This window comes from Rhipicephalus microplus, chromosome 1 (assembly GCF_043290135.1).
Source record: "Rhipicephalus microplus isolate Deutch F79 chromosome 1, USDA_Rmic, whole genome shotgun sequence".
Lineage (NCBI taxonomy): Eukaryota > Metazoa > Arthropoda > Arachnida > Ixodida > Ixodidae > Rhipicephalus > Rhipicephalus microplus.
The window spans coordinates 137,633,295-137,658,226 of NC_134700.1; the positions used below are offsets into that span (position 1 = coordinate 137,633,295).

Consider the following 24,932-nt stretch of genomic DNA (forward strand, 5'->3'; position numbering starts at 1 on the left):
CGTACAGGCCATCTGGTGTAATGAACGCAGTTTTCTGGCGATCAGCTTCTGCCATAGGAACCTGCCAGTATCCAGATCGTAAGTCTAAGGAGGAGAAGAATTCGGCTCCTTGTAGGCTGTCAAGGGCGTCGTCTATGCGCGGTAATGGATAGACGTCTTTCCGCGTCACCTTGTTTAATCGCCGGTAGTCGACGCAAAATCGAATCGATCCATCTTTTTTTCGAACTAGAACGACAGGAGATGCCCAAAGACTGTGCGATGGTCGAATAACACGACGGCGTAGCATCTCTTCGACCTGGTCGTTGATGACGTGACGTTCTGCAGCAGAGACACGGTACGGTCTTTGACGCAATGGCTGGTGCGAACCGGTGTCAATGTAGTGGTGCACTGCGGAAGTCCGACCCAATTCCGGCTGAGAAACGTCGAATGAGTTCGCGAAGTGCTGGAGGAGATTAAGAAGCTCGGCGCGTTCATGGGCACTTAAGGTGTCGGCGATGGAACTCGAGAAGGTGTCACTCGATGAGCACTCCAGTGGGGAAAGGGCATGAAGTTCGGTCGAGGCGCTACTGCACGATTCGTCTGGCATGTTAAGGAATAAAGAGGAATCGAGGTACTCCACTCGACCGAGACATTCGCCGGCTAGTAGCGTAAGCGGTGCAGAAAGGGGGTTGTGGACGAAAATATTGCTTCGGCCCGCAGTGACGTCGAGTGTAGCGAAAGGCAAGGAAACGGCTCTGCGGCTCATGAAAATGTCGGAAGGTGTAAACATTACTGTAGCATCGTTATAGTCATCGCAGCAAACCGGGACAACGGCAAGAGAGGCTGGCGGAATTTCAGTGTCCTCACGCACGACAAGTTTTGGCGACCGCTCAAGGGTTTCGTGCAAAGGTTCGTCACACAGGTGCGAAAATTGAACTTCAGCGCGTGCGCAGTCGATGATGGCATGATGATTTGACAGAAAGTCCCACCCGAGGATAACGTCATGCGAGCACACCGAAAGGACGATGAACTCGACAACGTACATAGAGCCTTGGATAAATATGCGGGCCGTACAGGTGCCAAGAGGTCGGACTTGTTGTGCGCTAGCTGTACGAAGCGATAGTCCAGAGAGCGGCGTGGTCACTTTGCGTAGGGAGCGGCAGAGCTGGGCGGCTATAACAGAAACGGCAGCACCTGTGTCGACGAGGGCAAAGGTAGAAACACCATCGACAGATATAGCGACGACGTTAGCTGGTGAAGTGCGAGGACTTGAGCATTTCGACGACGGCGCAGTTCTTGCCTCTGGAACTGCGGCGTTCAGTTTTCCCGGTTGGAGGAAGCGGGTCTAGGACGCATTGGGGACAGTGATCGCCTGCGAGGAGATGGGGAGCGGGGAGAGTGAGTTTGAGGCTGGTGTGACCGAGACTCAGGAAAGTTAGTGCATCCATACTGCGGTGAGGGATAGGGAACAGGTATGTGCATGGGCTGTGGGTCATACGGTAACGGCCGAGTAGCGTCGTGGAGTGGTTGGAAGCGACGACGACAATATCGTGCCACGTGTCCTGGAGTACCGCAGGCGTAGCAGATCGGTCGATTGTCAGGAGTGCGCCAGGAATTGCTGACTCGTGGTGCGGCCCAAGGTGTCGAAAATGGGGCGGAGTGGGGAGCGACTGAAGACATGGGTGGCAAATGCTGCTGGCGGGGTCTGCTACGTACCACCTGGGCATACGTAAGAGGCGCGGCCACGGGCTGCATAGCCGGCGCATGGGTAACAGGCATGGCCACAGGCTGCTGGTGGGCAGCGACGGGAACAGCCTGAGCTACCTCTTCGGCAATAACGTCGCGGAGTGGTGAGGGCAGACGAGAGGACGGCGGCTGCTGCGTGAAGGGAATCAACGACAGTTGCCGAGCTACTTCTTCACGCACAAAGTCTTTAATCTCTTGCAGGTTTGGTGAGTGGTCGGGAACAGAAGTGAGACTGGAGAGCGAGTCGGCGTGTGAGGAAAATGGCCGAGTCAGGGCGCGCCGCTTGCTCAACTCGTCGAAACTTTGACACAAAGTGACAAGTTCCGCAACGGTGGCAGGGTTACGGGCCAGGAGCAGCTGATATGCACCGTCATTTATCCCTTTGAGGATGTGTTGAATCTTCTCCGACTCGGGCATGGTGGTGTTCACCCGGTTGCAAAGACCAATAATGTCTTCGATGTAGCTGGTGAAAGATTCCGTTGGCTTTTGTGCGCGAGTCCGCAAGCGTTGTTCGGCTCTGGACTTGCGAACTGCGGGTCGGCCAAAAACGTCAGCAAACAAGGTTTTAAAGATGGACCACGTCGTGATGTCGTTTTTGTGGTTGTTATACCACATTTCGGCCACGTCAGTGAGGTAAAAGATGACGTAAGTCAATTTGTCCGCGTCATCCCACTTGTTGTTTGCGCTCACCAGTTCATAGTTAGCGAACCAGTCTTCCACGTCGGTCTCATCAGCTCCGCTAAAGACCTTGGGCTCTCGCAAACGAAGAACGCCGGAGTTGCTGGGGGATGGAGTGGAAGAGCCAGGTTGCGCGTTGTTGGTAGCCATGATGGGAGGTAGCGTTCGGTTGCGCAGCTCCAGGTTCAGGCGACGGCGAATGGCAGCACCCAGGTTCAGGCGACGGGGAATGTCAGCACCTTCCACCAATTGTAAAAGGGTTTATTGACGACTGTTGCGACGGTGGTCCTACGAAGAAACACGATCGTGCAAGAGCAACGGTCAAGCAGATGCCGGCGATGATCAGCACGAGCCGAGCGAGCGAAGCCCAGCACCCAGTACCCAAGCGGTGGCGATGTTGCTTGCCAACGACGCTCTTTCTTCTTCACATTACATATATTTCCTATTCGAGACATGGCAGTGACAGCAAAAACCAGTCCACGGTGCCCATATGATTGCTATTTCAATAAAATGTAAATGTATTTGGACAGCGTGAATACGTTGCACCAGCAGTGCGAAACAAATACAAAATATCAACAACTTCTATGAAGGGTTCATTGAATTTCTGACAAAGACATTCTCAAGACAAAATTTTGAACCTACATGCATGATTGCACACACTCGTAAAGTTTAGCATTTGGTTGATATCTCAGTTCTAACGTCCCAAAACCACCATATGATTAAGAGAGACACCATAGTGGAGGGCTCGGGAAATTTCGACCACCTGGGGTTCTTTAACATGCACCCAAATCCGAGCACATGGACCTGCAGCATTTTCGCCTCCATCGAAAATGCAGCTGCCACAGCCAGGATTTGATCCCGCAACCTGCGGGTCAGCAGCCGAGTACCATAGCCACAGGACCACCTTGGCGGGATAATTATTGCTCTTCCAAATATTCGTTGAGACAACAAGTTTTTTGGCGGCTGTGGGGTGAGGGTGCGATACTGATGTTGCAGAGACACTAGAAAATGCTACAACGAACGTGAATTACGTCATATCAGTGCTTCCTGAGAACAGCGTTCCAGGAAAACCAGTAACCTAAGTTAACTAGAAAGCTCCGTGTAGCCACAAGCTAAAATATATTTCGGAGCTCACGAATCACCTCGGCAACTCCGACAGAAGTTACCGTAAAAGCAGAACTAAACTTTATCGATGCACATCACAGCGTTGCCACAACAACAGGGCAACGCTGCGTGGTCACGCCACTTTTCTGAGGCACTGTTGTCACTTGCTTCCTGCCTGACCTCAGCTGGTATCTGAGGGCAGGGCTGGGCAACGCTGCGTGGTCGCGCCCCTATTCCGGGGCACCATTGGCTCTTGCCTCCTACCTGGCCTCAGTTGGTACCTGAGGGCTGGGCTGGGCATCTGTGCCTCCCACCTAAACCTGGTATTATCTCCTTCTTCTTCTTAGGTGTGAGCCCGGCATATGTCTTTGTATGCTGTGGAGTAGTACGTGTAAATCAGTGAATGTTAATATATTTGTCTGCCTGAAGCGTACGCAACTGCACAGAACTCGTAGCTTTGAAATTCTTGTGCAGTGTTGGGTAGTCTCTTCAAGTTCGTGTGATATTGCATGATTGCCTTGTAACCGTAGAACCTTTCTAAAATTCTTCTCAATAAAATCTCCCCACTGAAAACTGAGCGTGAAAACTCACCGCTTCTTATATTCAGCCTGCTGCACCCGGTGAGCCAGGCTACGTCCATTTCTACATGGCTGCACTCGATCGACCGCATCATGGACGCAGGTGCGTAGAAGGACCCGTATGAAACACTGTGGTAAATAAGGTGGCACAGTCTTGCTTAACCCAAATATTGATGCGCACAACTCAAGTATACACGTGCCTGCAGACCGTTGTCTAGAAACTTTACCTCTACCAGTAAAATTGACCTTAAAATTTTCCCATTTGTAGTTCAATTTTCGAGAGCCACCCATTGAAAAATACAAAAAAGCTTCCTTCGCAGCGTAATTGCTAATTATAAGAAAATTACAGGAGACAGCTGCATTTTGTGTAGCGTAAAAGATTACATAATATCGCAGCTCCTTCCTGATTTTAAACCAGCAGTTGCGCGTACCACGTCAAAAAATGGCGAAGTAAACATTCATTGTTGTACTGCTACAGCTTACCCATTTTCTCCTCCATAGTTTGTAGAGCAAACGTAATGGTACATGTCCCCATTCTGCAAGAGATGAGTAATCCGAAGTTATGTCTCGTCGCACGTCACACCATACGCTCGTACATCCAAGACATCTGGACAACGCAGGACGCTGACATTCACTTCAGTCGACGTGTGTGGGAATATTAGTCTGCGTCCAATTTAGCGGCTAATATCCTTTATTGGAACCGGCAAGCACGCTGAGACACAAAATCTGAAAAGGAGCACATAGAGCTCCCTCCGTGTTCCTTCTCGTTATCTATGTTCCAGGGCGCTTGCTGCCTCCAGTGCGTTCATTTATATCTGCCAGAATGAAGGCTTTCGAACGGATTTTACGATACACACTAGTACTTCGGGAACTAATTGGAACTAATTACAGTGCTAGCAGAATGGGTTGTTGGCCATACAGTCTAAGACACTATCATTTTTCTTATTATCGACATTGCGCTTTAGGGTGTGTCATAGATATGTGAATTGTTCAGAGCACTCACAGAAGACTACTTGAAAGTTTCGTCAATACTGCTTCTTGAAATCACTCGTATTTATCATACTTCTAAAGGCTTCATCTTCATGGAAATTTTGGTTAGCCAGAGTACGGCGTGTGTCTCTCACGCAGCTGAACCACGATCACTCACGCTCAGCCGATGTGTTCTGGTGATATCAACCTTACAGAATCATCGGCGTTCCCACTGGCTTCCTGTCACAGTGGAGTGCTCTTTGCGTAAAATATCGCTGTTTGGTGGCAACAAGCGTACAATCGGCACTTTCTCCGGCACCTTCTTTCAACCAGCTGTGATGGTGTGCCGTAATGTCTCACCAAATTAGACCGCCACATTTTGTGGCACACTGCCAACACTGACTAATCTTGGGTGGTATAAGCTAACGATTGCTCTGCGCTGTTATAAGTGCAACGCAGCCCCATTTTAGTTTTACTGCGTTGAATCTTTATCACACTTTATACGCAGCTCCTGTGTGTTAGTTTCTGAGTTGTGAATGAATGCATGTCTGCCAAGGTGGATCGGTGGTTACTGGGCTCGCCTGCTGACCGAAAGGTCGCAGGTTTGATCGCAACCGTTGCAGTCGCATTTCAAAGGAAGCGAAACGGCAGAAGCCTGTTTACTGTGTGATGATAATGCACGCTGAAGAACACGGTCCAAATTACCGGATACCTCTACTAGGGCATTCTTTGCATTTAAATTATTGTTTTTTGGGACATAACACCATATTATTATTATTATTATTATTATTACTCTTATTATTATTATTATTATTATTATTATTATTATTATTATTATTATTATTATTATTATTATTATTATTATTATTATTATTATTATTATTATTATTATTATTATTATTATTATTATTATTATTATTATTATTATTATTATTATTATTATTATTATTATTATTATTATTATTATTATTATTATTATTATTATTATTATTATTATTATTATTATTGTTGTTGTTGTTGTTGTTGTTGTTGTTCTTGTTGTTCTTGTTCTTGTTGTTGTTCTTGTTCTTGTTGTTGTTCTTGTTGTTGTTGTTGTTCTTGTTATTCCCGTATTCATATTGAACGGATGACAAGACTGACATATATTGGTCCGTTGAAACAGCTTGTACTTCCTGTGTCGTTGCTGAACAGAAACTAATAATACGTATAATTCAAGTACAAGGTATCCGTAACACAAACTTAAACCTATTCTCTGCCTAGCAATGGTAGCGTTCATAGGATCTGGTGAGTTTTCAAGCAGGTTAAGATGACGCTTTCCTTTGGAACCTCAGTGTTGTCATGCTTCGTCATTGGCACTAGACTGTTTCTAGGTAGCAAACATGCTCACCTCGAGGAAGCCCAACTGATGATGTTCTTCGTGAGACGCTTGTGGGGCATTCCCTAAAACAAACAATTATATCAGTCATTCATTAGCTACTGGCAAATCAAGAAGCGTGGGTGAGTGCACGAGGGACATGACAGCAATGAGCAAGTGATATCGCAATCACACAACGCCAAAGTGGGAGTATCACATGTTTGTGTGTTCTTTTTCGTTAGCGTACAACGGAAGTTTCTGACGGCGCAAACGAAAATGCATAATAAGTAGACAACTACGCAAACACTAATCAGGCTATTTCCAGTACGAAAGCCTACAACATCTTCGTTCAATGTCTTGTTCAATGTTTTGTACCACTTGCGATATTGGTTATTAAGATATTTGCACAGCATACACATTCATTCACGTCTCCCAATGAGGCGTTGGTGTAAATTAGAGCATGGTTAAATTTACGCCAGACACGAAATAGCAAAAACTTTACCACCCATAAACATGCGCAGATTTCCTTGAGGTAGGGGGACCGAAGGTCGCCGCGACGCCCCCTTCTCTATTAGGTCAGTGTATAGGGCAGACATTTCTCCTCGCCCTGTTGAGGCGACCACAGAATGGCCAGTCCACCCCCCCAACGCACGCCTATGTTACCACCGCCTGTTCATGTAGAAATTAAAAAGTAAGCCTGAAATCTATGTTAAACTTTTAACGCTTAAAAAGCTCTATCATCTAAAAGTACCGGTGAAACTATTGTCCTTTATACAAAAATAAATCAAAAAGGACCGTTTCGTTTACATAGCAGCAGGAACAGCAGTTTTCACGAATGACGAAACTGAGAAGTTGAAGTAACAAACGGCCAATGTTTCTTGTGCATCGCAATGCTTGTTGGACGTCCGCAAATAAGCCTTACACAGTGTATGAGCAAATAGATATTTACCTCGACTCCTTATTTTGTATCCCCACAGGCACAACTCCCTGGTGTTGCCCTCTACAGTCAGCTCACCACACATCATGCCAGCTTGATCATACGTGTCCATTTCACTCACCAACCTGAAAAGGTGCCAGGTAAAATCATTTGCTGGCCTTAAGAGTGATTGCACCAGCCTGCACGTATGCGTAGCCTACTCAATGTAATCTTAGATTACATTGATTACTTACGTTGACTGCCTTGAGTACTTTTTTCTACATCCTATAAGAACGCTCACTTTGTAAAGTCAACAATAATTGGTATTCTTCAGCCAGCGCCTGATGACGTCACATTGATTTCACGAATATGTCATAAAGACGTCACACATTTTCACAAAATGCGATGTCATCGCATCGCGGTGATATTTTTTAACACTTCGTGCTTTTACCGTCATAGACAACTGTCAGTTTTTGTGCTTAACGAGGCATCGAAAAATTTTCTTATAGTGAAAATATTGTCGAACAAGCGTTTCTGTGAAGTCTCTGGTTCCCCGTAGCTCAAAGAGAGAACAAGCCATGGCACGTTATCTCATTGCTTCTGTCCGATATTATGACGTAAAACCGTAGTTGTGAGCAAAATCTGCAATCTATAAAAACGCTCACCTGGTGGCATCCTGAAGCATACTAAACGTCGACATTTTCGCTAAGCTTTCAGCCAAATGCGTCGGAGCCAATTCATATGGCATCTCCAACGTGTGTGAGACCGTAGACCAACTGCGTGAAACATTATACAAAACCTACGTATACAAATTCCAGAAGAGCCGTGTCAGACCCTTAATAAAACACTTACATGAATCCAAATTTCACGGGAACTTCCAGTTCTGGCGAAGCCAAACTGTCGATTCGATGGTGTTTCCTGTGTAGATAATGGATACGTAATTGTAAGGCCTTTATGTCTCAAAACCACGATACAATTATGAGGGACTCTTCAGTGGAAAGTTATGTAAATGTTAACCATATGGCGTCCTAAACGAGCCCTTATTGTTTCGCCTCCATCGAAATGCGGCCACTGCGCCCTAAACTTCACCCATGAACTACTGGTCAGTAGCCGACCATCATAACCTTTAGACCACCGTTGCTAATTTATTACAGAAAAAAATACTAACATAGTGATCCAAGAGAATCGATTGGATGGGGCAAAAAAAGGTGCTAGAGAAAGAGGTTCTAGAGGCCAGCAGGAATGTAAGACGAAGCAAAGAGCGTATAGTCTCGCCCTTAGGGTTTTCGCCAAGGATTAAGTATTTATTTTGTTTTATACAACTTTCATGGTTTCTTAGAGTGCAATAGTTAGTTTATCAGTGCTCTTTGCAGTTCGGACTAGGCATTATTTTTTATTCTTTGGGTACCCCATCAAATCAAGTGAGTACTTTCATTCTGCCGCATTTAACATGCTGCAGAAGTCTAGTTCGTACCGTCGACGCCAACATTACATCAACTGAGATTCTAGAACTGTTTTCGCAAGCAGGTGGTATTCAATTTGTCCGTGTGCACGTGTTCTTGCCAAAGATAAAATACCAACTGAGTCTGACATAGTGACATTTGCGGGGTCAGTCCGGCCATCAGAAATTAGGGTGTGGCCCCTTCTTTACCGTGTTGAACCTTTCTCCCCTAGCCTTCTTCAAAGCGTGAAGTGCTGGCAATATGGCCACAGCATGAAAGTTTCAGGACTGCTGTCAGGTGCAGAGTATGTGGAGAAGGGCCCATTTCTAATGGTATCAAAGGAACAATGAAAAGTGTGGGTTATGTCAGGAAGCTGATGCTGCAGACTTTTCAAGCTGTCCTGCAAAGGGTCGTAAACTGGAAAATGTTGAAATACCAGAACACAGGCGATATTTTTGTACGCAAGCAGTAGCTGAAACTCAAGCACGAAATGTAGATTATGCTAGTGTTACAGCCCGTCATATACCAGAAATGGAAGGCTCGCCCTCTGTTTCTATTGCGGAAGCAATCAACAAGGCAATGAAAAGGGCAATGGAAGGCGTAGCTGGGAGTCTTTGCGAGACATTGGCCCATATGCACACTAATTAGATGGCCCACTTATTGCCCGCATAACAAAATATCAGCCCGCCCATTCCAAATAGGGACGGTGAATGACTTTCAAAGGAGGCTCTCTCAGATACCTCGTCACCGGGGGCACAGTTAGCGGGTGCATCTGCTGAACTTAGTTCGTGTTACAGCGAAGCTACGAGGAAAGACGTGCCAGAAGCAGATGAGATGGAGATGGATCCCCGATCACTAAAGCACTCAAGATCCCCTCTGAGCAAGAAAGGTACTACATCCGGCCACTTGAAGTCCAAGATGTCCAAAAGAATAGCCTATCTAACGCCAATTCTCTAAAAGAAAGTATATTAAGCAAGAGAGTCACCGAGTCTATTTTAGCCAAACCATGAGGTAACTTAATATGATTTGCTGCATTTGCAGATCAATTCACTCAACAGTAAATGATTGAACATTCTTAGCATCGCAATTCAATCTAGATATCATTGAATTACAAGAAACCTGGCTTTCAACGCACTGGTCCTTTCGATTACATAGATTTAGACGTTTCGTGTAGGCCGTCCATCAAAAGGGGAAGGTCTGCCATTTTTTATTAATATTATAATGTTGGAGTCTAACGACGAAAATTTCATACATTCCTATGTATTCTGAAAGGGAATTGTTTTGCCTCAGGCATCACTTTGACAGGTGGCCTGCCTTTCTTACGAATCAATGCATACTTCTCTACAGGTGTATTTGATACACAATTTTTGGACGTTATACAGACATCTCATTGTAGGGATATAATTCTGGTGGGAGATTTCGACTCACACTATACCTGTTAGTGTTTTCGAACCTATCGATATGGTAAATTATTGTGGGAGGGGACAGCAGATAACGGCTTGAGTTGCCTGAATTCTAAAACACCCACCTTTATTAGTGGAGCTCTTACTCGGCATTTGATTCAGGTTTTGTTAGTTCTTCCATCAATTGTTTGTCATGGCCTGCCTTGGAGTGTGCCACCAACAGTGATCACTTCCCATTGATATTTAATATTACTTGTTCTATAACACCATCATGCAATCAGAATCTATTTGTACGAGCACATTGCCAGGGGTAATAATATCAGACATAATTGTAACAGTTTGCTGACTGCGCGGAAGTAGGTCAGTGTCTTTTGCAACAACAACAAAAAAAACAAAGTAGTCCGTAATCTGCTTGAAGCGAATAGGCGGTATCGATCATGTGGAGAACGCCTTTCCGGCAGCAGATAGAGGCGGACACTGTTGAAGAAAATGTCGACCTAATATGAACTGTTGCGCACACGAACTAAGCACCACGAATTTTATGTAATCCAGAATTCCATCATTGTAGACACGAACAGTGCACTGGATTGAAGGTAGAATGGCGCCCCCTTGAGCAGCGAGCAACTTAGGTCCTCGTACTGTGTAGTAATTTTGCAGAGACAAGCGCACGAATCACGCAGAATAACTGACAAATCAGCACCAGGGTCTATTATTGCCTCCACTACTAGGCCTTCTACCAAAACAGAAATTATGCTATGGGGATGTCTTGCAGGAATTTATCTAACCTCGCTAAATGCAGCTTTTCTTCCTAAAGCTGCATAATATAGTTTTCCGTGCGACGGCCGATGAACTGAGAGGCTGGTCGAAATGGTGACGTAGAGCGACGAAGAGTGGATGGTAAGTGATGCCGAGCACCATACTAGCAAGGAGCCATTTCGGGCGTTCCTGATGAAGAGCGACCGTGGAGTGTAGCGTAAGGACGGCGCTGGAAAGTGGCCCCAGTGGCAAAGTCGTCTCGTTCATGAGTGTCGAACCGACGACGCTCGTCTTTCTGACGCCTGCGACAGGCACGAGTGATGTGTCCACGATATCTACAATAGTAGCCGGTAGGTCTCGTCGGGCGCCACGGTGGTTAATCAGGTAGGTTGTGCGCTTTGGGAGCCATGGGTGCTAGGTGTGCTGGCGCTGGTGGTGCATAGTAAGGCTACTTGCGTGGACTAGGAGCTAGAGACGCCAGGTGGGCTGACGTCGGCGTCGGTGGCATCGATGGAACGACGGCGTAGAAGCGGCGGCGGTTTGCGCGTAAGTTCGCGGGGCACGAGGAACATTAGCGTCTGTGTACGCTGCACCAGTCATAACCACCAACTCCTTCTTAACGATGTCACGTAAATAGGTATTGTTCTGATACCTCCGGTATCAGAAGGAAACGCATGGGCTGAAAAACCAAACTACTGCAGTTCCTCTCCTATGACTGCGCAGATATGGCTCGCCACAAGAAGTCGGCAGTGGAATTGTCAGTGATGTCTTCAGTAATGCTAACTGGCGGCAGCCGCATCAATTCAAGCTCATGCAGGCACTGGCACGTAGTCACAATGTCAGAGATGGTGGTGGATCTTTTACGGCCAAAGCATTGAAGGCAACAGGCCCGATGTCTTTAAGGAGATGACACACTTTGTTTGTCTCGCCTATGGAGGCGTTCATGCGTTGACAGAGCAAGAGAACATCCTCGGTTTATGAGATATACGAATCGCCGAGTTGTTTGCGGGCATCAAGGGTCCTCCTCGCCAGGCTGGATCGAACTGCCGTAGTACCGAAGACCTGTCGGAGATGTTCCCTGAAAGCGGTTAAGTCGAGGTAGTCGAGTGGGTGGTTAGAAAACCAAGTCTTTGCCACGCCTGTAAGATAGAAAGAGACGTGGCGGAGCGTGTGTGGATCGTCCGAATGGTTGGCTGCACTCACTATGTCATGCTGGTGTAGCCAGTCATCGACGTCCTGATGGCGAAGTCCAGCAAACAGAGGGGGCTCACGATAGAGTCGGCTGACGAACCAATAGTGAGGAGCCGCGGCAGTCACAGCCGAAGTGGTAGCAAAGTGCCCGAGGGTGCGTCCTGCGACATGTTGGTAGACAAGTACCCCAAACGGCGGCCTGAGCATATCTCCAAGAGGAAGCAGCCGACGAGTAGGGACGGAGAACCTCCACCACTTGTGACGTAGTGCTTTACACGTGTTTATTAGGCCTGGAAGACGTGGCCATACCAGTAACAATTGAATCACAGCACAGACTCAAGAAATGTCCCTACAAACGATGAAGATGAAGAACACCATGTGATGAATATTATGTACAAGTGATGAAGAAGCGTTGAATAAATTCCCAAAATATAAAAATTATAATAAACTTTTAAAAAATCAAGAATCTGACTAAATCATTCACTTTGAAGAGACAAAAGACACAAAAGTCATGATACCTATGCGCATTGTTCGAAAGAACGTGTCAAAAAGCTGAATTGATAGTTGAATCTGCAAAGAACACAAATCGCAGTCCATTGCGGAATCTAGTTTCTGCACGGGCTTTCAGACAATTAATGGCCACTTGGAAAAACTTTTGTATAATCAGTGTCCTGAAAACTGGACTCATTACAAGTTTTATTACGCAAATTTTGGGTGCACTGTTCCTTTAGCTAAAAAACATTGTAATAGAAAACAAAATGACTACATTTGAAACCCTAAAAACTAAAGTATCTTGTTTAGGTTCCTCAGACCGCGTAAAATTCCGCCATCCCCAACTAATGCAGGCTGTGAAATCACGTCAGCCGATGAGATGAAGAAATTTTTGAAAATCATAGCAGAAGGCTTGGAGTGTCAATTCACATCAAGTAAGTTGTATAGTTTGAGAACTGCGATGTTGATAACAGATTTTACTACAGTTACATTGGAAGAATTAGCTGAGGTTGCTTGGAATTTAGCCTCATCAGCTCCAGGTTCAGACGAAATTACAGCTCCTATGATAAAAATAATATTTAAATTATTACCAGGTAAACTGCTGAACACTGTAAATTATTCATTAAGCAACGCAAAATATTTCCAAAACTTAAAAAACAAGCATTAGGTTATAAAATAGAAAGCATACTACCCATTTCTTCTACTTCTAATACGGTAAAACTCGTTGAGAGTTCTTCATAAGAGAATCACAAGCTGGAAGCCAGGAAATTCATGAACAAATTTCAATCAAATTGGCTTCAAAAAAGCTGTTCGATATGGCGTGCTCGAGCTGATTTAGAAATCAATCGAAGTTGCCTTCGAACTACGTGACAAAAACTTTGTAAGGAAAAAGCATTTGCCTTGAGCTACGGTAACAAGACTTGGCTGAGACAGGAGCTTCAAGGCATGCAAGGCGCGGCATCATTAGACCATTCATATCTTCGTTTACGTTACCAATTACGATCATGTCTAAAGAAGATAGATCGTTTCGTTTATGCACTGACAACAGACTTATCAACCAGCAAACAATGTTCTTTCCTTTCCTAATGTAAAAAATCGATTAGATAATGGATGGGAGCGGCGGGTGAGAACGGTTCTTCAGAATAGACTTGTGTTAAGGATATTGACAGGTTCTACTTTGCGAAAACACAAATAAGTTCACGGCATTCATTACACTATTTGATGTGTACAAATATAACAGGCTTCCGCTCGGGTGGAAGCATTCAGGTGCATTTTTTTCAGAAAATCTGGAACCATGCACTGAAAGGTTTTGTTGGAAAGTTTTGTAGTGTGTTCGTTGACGACATCTTAGGAACTAGAGCCGACCATGCGATTCTCTTTTCAGCAGTGCTGAAAGCTCTCAGTGATGCAGAAATAAAAATAAATGCAAAAAAGGGTCAGTTCTTTGGCCGGACCGTAATATTTCTTGGCAAGCGCTTTGGAAAGACAAAAGCGCACCAAGGAAGAGAGCATAGTGCGAATCAGGTTCCTTGCAAAGCCCCATGGTGTTTATTCCCTTTATGTGTTTTTAGGCCTTGCAGTACACTTCAGGCCATTTAAAAAAGACTACGCTAGTGTCTCACAAACTTAACACAAAAAAGCGTGCCGTTCATGTGGTCCGAAGAATGTGAACGGGCTTATTTGAAACTGGTTACTACAATTTTGTCTGACCCTGTGCTAACGCTTCCGGATTTCACGTTACCATTTGAGCTCTACACAGACACTTCACGCTATAGAACTGGAGCCGCTTTGTTTCAAAGAGATGTCAAGAAGCTTGCGTCCTTACAACTGCAAGCAAGCGGCTATTTCTCTTACACGCTTACTTAGGCTCAACTTAATTACTGCACCATAGGGAAAGAAGCTCTAGGAGTTGTCATGGCCTTGAGATATTTCAGGACATACTTGGAAGGTAATGTTGTTCATCGATAACCAGGCTTTGACTGATCTGCTGCCTCTCGCTAATAAAATGGGGCATCATTGCCCGATAGACAAGCAATATCTAAAACTACGCCTTCGAAGTATCTCACCGGCTTGCACAAGATCACCAGTATGCTGATTCTTTGTGCAGACTGCACATACCCCAATAAATTGAAGCTGAACGTGCAACCTTTATAATACTGTGGGAAGGAAGAGGAAAATTGATATACATTTAAGAACGGAAGTGTACACGTGCGTGTGACACAGGGGTAAGCCATTCTGAAGCTGTATCATTCTGGTCCAGAGTCTGGAGGACATGATGGATTTTGGAGGACGTACAGAAAGATTCACTTGGGCGAACATGCAAGCGGATCTCGCTAACTACATAAAGACAGGCGACGAATGTCAGGTCTTCAAAGCAAAGTTCAGGCCCCGAGAGAATAAAATGGTAATACCAATGTACACTGAGGTACCCTTTGAAATACTGCGTCTCGACTTTGCGGCAGTCACGGAGAAAGGTGTGGGCAAGCGTTTTTGGTTGCCGTGGATCATGGTACACGCTATTGTCCTGGTAAGGCCGGCTGTGAAGATGCTCAAATGGTCATATAACTACTCGAGCGGAATCTGTTCAAGGATGCTATAACTTTACTTGCTGACAACGAACCAGCTTTTCGAAGTTTTAAGCTTCGATGATGGGCAGAAGAACAAGGCAATATATTACGCTTCCCAGCAGCATACAACTCTGAAGCTAATTATATTGAAGAGATGGTGATTAGAGACCTGAAGATGTTTCTGTCTTTCTACCAGTACTTCAAAGGTGGATGGAAATGTGCACTGTAGGTGTGCTGTGGCACGTCACAATGGCCCCTATATACTGCGCGGCTTGGATGCAGCCCCAACATTGCCTCTTTCAGAAAATCAAGCTGCTTCCGTGCTGATTGACAACTTGGGTTAGTTGACGAAACCGTTCTCAAGGACAAACATACAAGAACGAAAACCACGATATCGCCAAACAATGAAAAGGTACTTCGGCAAGCCTCACCGATGAGATATATCCGATGCGCAACCTGGAAGTATGGTTCTTGTGCGCAAAGGTCTCGACATCAAATCTCGGTTCATGGGTCCCGGCTTCATTACGGTGATGGCAAGACAGCAAGGCATGCTGAAGACAGTATACTACGAGGGACCTCGCGACAAGATTGAAGAGGTGTCTCTTTTAAATATCCTTCCGTACCATCTCCGGAGAGATGAAAACAGGGGCCCCAGAGTATATAGTGGTCCAAGAGAATCAGTTAAGGAAAGCGAGAAAAAAGAGACTAGAGGTAGAGGTGGAAGAGGTCAGCAGGAATACAAATGAAATGGCTGAAAGCAAACTACTTTCGTTGGAAGCTTATAATTATAAGTACCTAGACTGTCATATAGAATAAACTATATTACTACAGTTATTTGCCAGTTCGTTGTGAAAGCTGGACCAGCACACTGACATATTTAAGGTGTATATGTTGTGCAATTACAATTTACACTTTTGTAACATACACAATCTCAGAATAGTACACGCAGCGGAATTCTATGGTCTGCCATTTCGTAAACTCCATAAACAAGCGAGGGAAACTGAAAGATGCGATTGTTTCCCCATTACCTTTAAGTCACGCCGATATACCGTAGCAAAATTGCTAAGAACTTAAGTCCTCTGTTACCGAATTGGGTGTGCACAAAGAGCACCATCTTTAACGCGCCAGTTAAGCGTCTGCCGAAACTAGGCTGAGGTTGCTGTAGTCACTCTTAGCTAATGCCTAGACATCACATTTATTCAAGTTCTAACGTGGTATCATAAGTAAATATGTCTCGTACTAGCATGCCTGAGATTCATTACTTATCAAACGGGTAGCATTAAAAAATTGGTAAAAGGGATCGTTGACCATACAGCTGCCATTATACTATCGATGGGAATTCCGTCAACGTAAGCGAAAAAATGGACAGGTAGTAGACGAAGGAGGACTGCCACTTTCGTTTTGTAAAACACCACATTAACGTTGCCGATCATTGGACTAATGTAATACACAATATTTCCTTTCGTGGCGGCCGCTTCTAACATGTATCGCAGATGGCAGCAGTTGTCACTTACCGGAGGATGCCAATTTAATCTTTCTTCACAATATGAAGTGGTCTAAATGTTCGCCAAATGTTTTTGAATGCATAGTGTTATACTGGGTCAAGAAAAAGGAACGCACCTAATTAATGGTGACTGGCAATTCAATAGTAGTGGACGCAAATTTTGGACAAAAGATTCGACTAAGTATAATGTAATTAAGAAACGCAATGTCTGAGCATTTACCTCTCACATTGGTTCTAACGTGTGCAGCAGTACAAGTAGTGCTGCCTTACCTGCAAATGCACAGGTATGCCCTTCTGCCAACTTCTTTTTCCGGCTAAACGTGCGCTTTCAAATGGTAATCGACACTCTTGTTGTCCTATTATCTTCTCTTACGAGTGTGTCTGGACACCTTACTGTTCGGCACCGTGGCCGAGCAAACAAGATGAGGACAAAGGTTGGTGCGAAGACACGGCGAGTCGTAAACCTTCAACTATTTGAACAACCAGTTGACCAACAAGTTGAAAATTTGCCGCCCGCTTCGTCCTACCTCCCTCTGTACTCGTCTTTTTTGTGCGGTCAAGCTATCAAAGAGTAGGCACCAACCAGGCCAGTCTCAAGCTCCCCTTAGGACGCCTTACGTCTATTTAGAATGAAACCTCACTTCCAGGCTCAACACTGTTGTCTTCCTAATGTTTGGTTTTCGTTCCTATTTGTGTTGGCCCTGTACAAGCTCTACGCTGATGTCACTCACGCGCACTCAAGTGCAGTACATGCGCGTGGCATTAGAGTAGAATTTGGAGTGTACGTCATTCACTAACCTTTCGCGTCAACCAAACAAGAGCTATTCACATTTAGAATCCTACCTGCAGGTGTCCTTGTGCATTCAAGACATGTACAGAACCTAAGGGCTGACGCTAACCTGAGCAGCCCGTTGAATGCGACGCGCCAACGGCGGTTGGGAGCCAAGCATTGAAGCCGGAGACCAGCGGCCGAGAAGCAGCTTCCCGCGCTGCGGTCGAGTGTAAGTGAAACGGGCAGGGAGTAGAGCGCTCCATCAGCTGTGTAAAGGATAATCCATAGTTCGGCCAGGTGATTCTGTAGGCGGGAGACGCTCACCACTAACCGATCGCCGCCAGTGTTCACACCGTTGAAAAGTACCTTGTCTTGATCCTGCGAGTGCATTGGTGCTTTTTTTTTCTCGCACACACTTGAAGACAGTATCCGCAATGTCATTCCGCATATGGAGATGCAAGCATGAAGCTTTTCATTTGTGATGAGCAACTATGAGATGTTGAGGTGATGTTCGCATTACATGAACCATTTACATCTAAGACAATACCTTACAATTTATTTATAGGCTGAGCTTACCTAATTCACAGTCATGTTGACGGCTTACGATACCCGCACAGTTAGGAAGCTTACAACGCACGATGCGTTGCCTCTCTCCTTACGATCTTTAGAAAATTACATGTACCGGCATAAATAGTAAGTGCTCCAACTGAAGTGCCTGATTCCAGGTGCTATAGCGTAAAATTCTAGACTGTGCACCTAACAGCAATCTAACAAAAGCAAAATAAATCATCCCTCACCACCGAAGGAACTACATGCATCACAAAAGCCGGACTTCTGATGCCGGTGTCCCTTACACGCATCTTGAAGAAAGCTTCCCACTGCCTGCTACTACGCAGCAATACTTTAAAGGTAATATATTATGGTACCAGTTTTCCATGAGATCATCAATAATTACAAATTAATATATCGTTAGAGAGCGACAGTGAACTTGAGTGTATATCTTTGCGACATATTACCGGGCACTACCTTACAGTCTACTTATGGATTCCTACTTTTTTTAGCTCTCCCTTTTCCCGTGCACATTCGAGTGACCATTCCAGTGGGTTGCAGATGGCTCCACAGTTGATGACATCGTCATTGTGTGCAGGTTCCAAGTACCGGAAGCGTCGATCTTTCCTTCGCAGCAGGTATGTAAGTTGGGCCACGGACAGCAGATATCGGAACAGATGGCTCAAACCTGCGTGAAAGGCCCTTCCTTAGTCAATGCCATGCACATACTCAACATATATGTGCCCTGCTCTTTCTTGCATAATCAATGACCTCTTCGCTTTTCTTTCAGTAAACGATACCTTGCAGTAAAAGTTATAAGCATGCTGCAAGTGTACTGTAGCTCCAGCGTAATATTTGCCGATACGACAAAAACGGTCATGCTGTTTTCGCACGCGAGAAAGATATTCCGCAGAATAAACTCTCTACTATATTTTCTTCACTTAGCAGGACACGCTTCACCATACGCAAACCTGCTTCTATCTCTCTGTCTCTTTATCTACCTATCTATCTATCAGTTTATCAATCTATCAGTTTATCTATCTACCTATTCCTGATGACTCTCCACGCTGCTTTTCAAAGTGTCTTTGAGCGTCACCGGCCCCGCCGTGGTGGTCTTCAGAATAACGCGAAGGCAAAGCGATATACAAGAGGTAAGGTTCCATCGTTATCAAATGTCATCCAGAAAGATTTCACAATCTAAATGCAATATAGACGGTGAGCTGACACAAATATCGATATTGTTTTTTATGAAAAAGACTTGATATAGTTGTGTCAGCTCACCATCTATATCGCACTTAGATTGTAAAATTTTGTTTCTTAAAGAAACTTGATCACGATGAAGCTTCTCTTCTTGTATTTCCCTTTCCCTTCATGTTTTTTTGGTATATCTTATCTTCGGTCAATAAACCCATGTTTCAGTCTGAGCTTCTTTGTCTCCTCCTTCTGCATCCCATTAGTTCGCGCTGCCAATATTTCTGTATCAACCTTATTCGAGCTTTCCGCATGTCATTCTATGTGCTTAGGTATGATCGGAATTGTTCTTACAGAAACATATGGTAAATGTATGGAACAAATATAGAAAATATATCAATTCCGCAGGGAATTCTACTTCGTTCATTGAAAAGCAAAAAGATGACCGAGTTCTGAAATCCCCTACACAGGTGAACAAAGCATTAAAACCACGCTTTGATCGCAGGTATTTGTTGTTATAGCTGAAAACACGGCGTCACATTGTACAAATCCTGTGGATAATATTGCTTCATGGGCGGTCATTTCATGGCCGGATCTTGGTGGAAAAAACATGCTAAAATTTGTGACGCACTACCTACAAAAGAAGTTATTTCAAGTGGAAGAAATCGAACTAGAACCGTCAACTCTAACATTCCTTTTAAGGCTCAATACTTTGCCCCATTAAACCACCTAGTACTTATTTTGAACGAACCACATTGTCTAAATAACAGTAAGAATTTATGCTGGTGGTGACCTTCAGCTGATTAATATAATAATCTCGAAAATGGTGTACTAAAGACAACTTTGTATAAAAAACCATTTGACAAGCAACAATACTTAGATTATACAAGCCATCACCCGAGACACCGTAAACAGGACATTTTCAAAAGTCAGGCAAGGTTACGCAACATACGCGTAGAAAACTAAGACTACGTAAACACACTTACCACCCTATAAAGAACAGTATCAGACAAAAACCACCCTAACACATTCCTTCACGAAGCCTATACGGACGCACTGGAACTCGACCACAATGAAGCACTTAAACTATGTCCCAAAAGTACAACAATAGCAACTACACCTCTTCTCGCTACAAAGTTTTCTAATGCACTCCCTCACATGAACAACATCCTCACAAAATAGTATCAAATTCTAACCACCAACGCGAAACTTAAGAAAATCTTTCCCGAACCACCTAAAGTCGCCTACAGACGCAATGCTAACCTCAAAGACATGCTTGTTCACGCAAAACCTAAAGCAACGAGTAGGACAACGTCTGGTCCCTGTGGCCAGCCCAGGTGCTCCACCTGCAAACACATACAGCCGGCTACCAGCGTAAAAAGCACAGCATCTGATTCAATTCACAAGGTCGCAACGAGCTCCACCTGCACTTCAAACAGCCTAATATACTGTCTTGAGTGTACCACCTGTAAAAAGCAATATATAGGCAAAACTGGGCAGCCGATTCATGTAAGACTGAACGGCCACCGTGCAGACACAAAGTACGATTTGCCAAAAGCAGTAGCCGTTCACTTCAACGAAGAGGACCACAATTTTGACCAAGCAAAGCTTTTCGTTATCAAAACTAACTTACGGTCACCACGAGAGAGAAAATAGATGGAAATATATTTGATACACAAATTTAAGTCCCTGCACCTATCAGGAATCAATGTAGAGCATGACAATTTGGAATCACGGAAAGCCATAGCATAATTGAGGCGATATTTGCAGAGACAAGATACGTTCAACCTTCATATAGACATAACCAGTACTACATTGAATCGCTTCTAGCCCGCATTTCGTACTATTAATGTTCACGTTCATTTTTTCAATTTGAGTTATAGATATGAATTTGTGTATATACAACTACAAAATTTCTTATTTTTAGAACCGTTAAACCACTGCTTTGTTTCCTCTTTCCTCGTTTCTAATACCACTCCTACCGCGCATCGTTATAGGACATTGCCAACCCAGAAAGTTCTCTGCGTCCTTCCTCTCTCTCCTTTTTTTCTTCTTTTTTACCGTCTGTTTACCCTAACGTCCCACCTATCCCCCCGCCTTTTCTCTCCCCCTTTGTGTGTGTGTGTTTCTCTCCTCATTGCTCATTTTCTTTGCATTCTCAATTTTTTTTGTCAGCCAACATGCCGCCAAATTCTTGCATCAATTCCGCTGAGTGGACCACCTACGGGGATACGGAAAGCATGTTTTAGCCGATGACCTTCCCCAGTAAGCACGCGCTTTTCAGAGCCCATCCGGTACTGCTTACCACCGACATCTTGGCGTTTAAAAATACGCCGCCTGCTTCCCCGCCTGTTTGTAACTGCTTTCTTGTTGTATGCCTCATTCATAGGTTTTCGGGAACAGGCGTACACCGCTATTGTCGGCAAGCTTTTTTGGTAGCCGGACGCGGGGACCGTCTGCCTGCTCCGAAGGTTTAAGCTCTTTTACTTGTTCGGGTATGAAGCGGCCGCCACTTTTGCAGCACACCGCTCCAACTTTGCGCTTTTCCTTTTTTTCCCACTCTCTGAGAACATTTTTTAATCACTACCACCTGACTTGAAGTGAAGGGAGGACTTCCCTCTTCTGCTTTATAGTATTTTGCTTTTCAGACGACGATCATCGACAGGGACACGCGCCACCACCACGAGATGACGTCGCCATTAACGCCTTTAAAACTAACACGCCAAGGATGACACGGCGCCTTTAAAAAAGATAGGTCCTCGTACCGAAACGTCGGCCAGCCACTCTGAGGCACATCCACTGTTTATTTTATAATTATCCCACTACAATATCTCTACTTGTGTTTCAGAGACCCCTTACGAATTGTGCACCCGTGGTCACAGATCACAGCCGTGGCATAGGCATAATAACAATATTGAAGAGAAACTAACACGTTTAATAATAATAATAATAATAATAATAATAATATTAATAATAATAATAATAATAATATAACCATGAAGGGTTCTGAGGCACACCACGGCGATGAGCCCGAAGTTGCGATTGCCCGGGATGCTTTACCATGCGCCTAAGTCTAAGTACTTATACTTTCAAATTTCACCACCATCTGGACGCGACCGCTGCGGCCCTGACTTACCCGACTTCCTTTGGGTCAGCTGCCCAACACCATAAGCTCTGTACTACCTCGGCGACAGAAAGAAAACACTTAAACACACATATGCCTTTAAAACCAATTCAGTAATCACGAGCCTAATGGTGAGACGTGGGAAACGGTTTTTCTATCGAATCTTGGAGGCGGTGGGTTCATACATCATGTGGCTTAATGTGAACCCACTACCGGTGGAACCGTGTATAAGCGCATCTACCCACCCACGCTAGCGTGAGGGGTGTATAGGGTGCGCTGCGACCTATCACTGCACCCTGTTCAACTAGTAGCTGCTACCTTTGAGTAGCAGCTACTAGTTGAACATAATTTCACTTTGATCACGACTGCAAAGGCCGAACCTCCAGCAGTGCTTGCAACGCATCTGGGTAAAGGAGAGAAGGTGTGAGTTAAGGCGTTAAGGGGATGATGCTGCGCAAACAACAAAAGCTCTGTCCATAAAACCAGCTGAATAAATTTACGGCAAGTTAGTACGCATTCAGTTATGGAACTATCAAGTAGTTTTGCTGGTTCTATCTACGTTGTTCTATCTACTACGTCTACTACGACTACGTCGTTCTATCTGGCTAATCAATTGGAAATAAGCTTCTTTTCCACTAACACAAATCAACACTGTCTTTTTTGTTCACTACATAATACTTCAGACTTCTGTTCTGATTAACAAATTATGTTTTGGGTTTTACGTCCAAAAGCCACAATATGATTACGATGCACTCTATATAGGACGGCTCCGAAAATTTTGACCCTCTCGTGTTCTTTGGCGTGCACTGACATTGCACAGTACAGAGGTCTCTACAACCTTACTTCGTCGAAACGCGGCCGCCGTGGCCGGGATCGAACCCATGACCTTCAGCTCAGCAGCCGAGCACCATAGCTACTTTTCCACAGTGGTGGATTTCTGGTGGATTATTATGAAGAAACAGTAATCACATGAACCATGAACAAAACAGTCATATTACGTTGTCATCGATTCTTTCAAGAATTCTACCATTCACCTTTTCAGTACCCATGACCACACTTGTAGTCATTTGTTGTGACTAACGCAGTTGTTTCTGAAACGACAATTTTTTATTGGCAACTTGAATTTGCTGCATACAAAACGTTACTTTTTCTAAGCTTCACAAAAAGACGTTCCTAGTCTTGCGTATGTGACCCTTAGTGTGTTTTTAAATGACCTTTCTAAAAAAAAACGCCGCCTCGGCTTCCACCCGCTTAGACACAGAAGGTAGCAGTTACGCAAAATGATTTTTTCCGCTTTAGCATGTTTCAAACTCTGCTATGATGCCTCATAAACACTGAGCATGCCGGCTGCCGAAAGCGCTCCGAATCCCATTCAGCGGCGGCGAGATTCATCGAAAGGGCTGTTATGCTTTGGAGTCCAAACCGAGCTTCATTGCTTCTGCAAAGGCAACCAGCGTCAAAACCAGCGAGCGAGCCTGGCTGACGAAATTGCCGGCAACAGTGTGTCTCATGCACCGCGCGGCAAGCTTCCTCCACTCACGGGTCTGATTCTAGACCGATGATTGAGTCGACGTCATATAGCCCGGTACGTATTACGCAACTCGTGGCAACCCCACTCGCCCAGAAGTGCAATCCAGCGCTCGACCAGCGGCGGTTCCTGATTTGAGGCTGCTGACGCGAGTGTGAGTGGTGGTTCCTGATTGGAGGCTGCTGATGTAAGGCTCCCCAGGACCTACCTAAGTACCAAGTGGCACGGCGAGAAGCAGCAGACGAGAGCGTCGGAGAGCGTCCGAAGAAATTCCGGCCCGTCTTCACGCCTGGTGCGAGCTCCTGAAGCTGTCGGTCGTAGTGCCGAACATGTAACTCCTCTATTTATGCTGTACAAGAATGTTCCCAACTCACCATCACCTTGTCCGCTCCGTTTATCAGCTCTGCGGAAAAGCAGCCGCGAGCTGAGGCACGCGTTACTCAACAGTGGGGACAGCGGCGCATTAACTAACAGGGCCTTCTCCATGATGACCACTCTCGTACCAGTTTTTGCGGCGTCTGCCACCAGATCGGCTCACCTCGAACCTATAGGAGTGCTAACCGAGGAGTTAGGAAAATGGCGGCCGAGCCCGAGCCGTTTGTCATGTAGCACAGCGCGTAACAGAACATCACCAAATAGTATTTAGCTCACTCTGTAGTACATTACGTCCCAATCTCGTCGAAGACGAAGCAGTTGGCCTAAAACGGCTTAGCTTGTCATGGTCTTTCAAAGACGTCAGACTCTGCTTAGGTGGCGCAGCGAAAAACACCGCCACCAGCACCCCCATCGCCGCACCAGCCATAAATGGGTAGTGCTAATAGGGTTGTCCGCAAGCAACGTGCATAAGCCTCCTCTTTTGTTGGTCTTTATGCATGGTTTCTTGGAAATCAAGGACCTGGCAAGCTTCTTCCTTCAATACAACCTCACTCAATAAAAGTCGAAAGCTCATCAAAACAAACTGCAGGATGCCGAAGATGTTTCAGTTATTTCAGCGTGTTGAAAGTGGCAATTTAATTGCAAGCACGCATCACATGACATTGATTTCACGGCGAGCACTCCAACGTGCCGTGGTCTTGCAAAGACGTCAGA

General features: G+C 45.0%; 1 protein-coding gene across 3 annotated transcripts in view; it reads right to left on the reverse strand.

The window, feature by feature from the left end:
- The window catches only part of LOC119177844 (rifampicin phosphotransferase), a 185,969-nt gene that overhangs the window by 150,279 nt on the left and 10,758 nt on the right, over positions 1-24,932 (reverse strand). For 2 of the 3 annotated variants that reach the window (XR_012893905.1, XM_037429032.2), the window contains exons 2-9: positions 18,504-18,688; positions 17,579-17,829; positions 8,177-8,242; positions 7,990-8,100; positions 7,358-7,470; positions 6,442-6,494; positions 4,569-4,621; positions 4,099-4,214 (exon numbers count right to left, since the gene is read on the reverse strand). Coding sequence is in view for 2 of the 3 variants with exons in the window: in XM_037429032.2 (XP_037284929.2) it covers positions 4,099-4,214; positions 4,569-4,621; positions 6,442-6,494; positions 7,358-7,470; positions 7,990-8,100; positions 8,177-8,242; positions 17,579-17,829; positions 18,504-18,688 (948 nt within the window). In the remaining variant the exon portion in view is untranslated. Of the gene's footprint in view, positions 1-4,098; positions 4,215-4,568; positions 4,622-6,441; positions 6,495-7,357; positions 7,471-7,989; positions 8,101-8,176; positions 8,243-17,578; positions 17,830-18,503; positions 18,689-24,932 lie in introns of those variants that run through there. The other variant, XM_075887408.1, reaches the window with a different exon arrangement.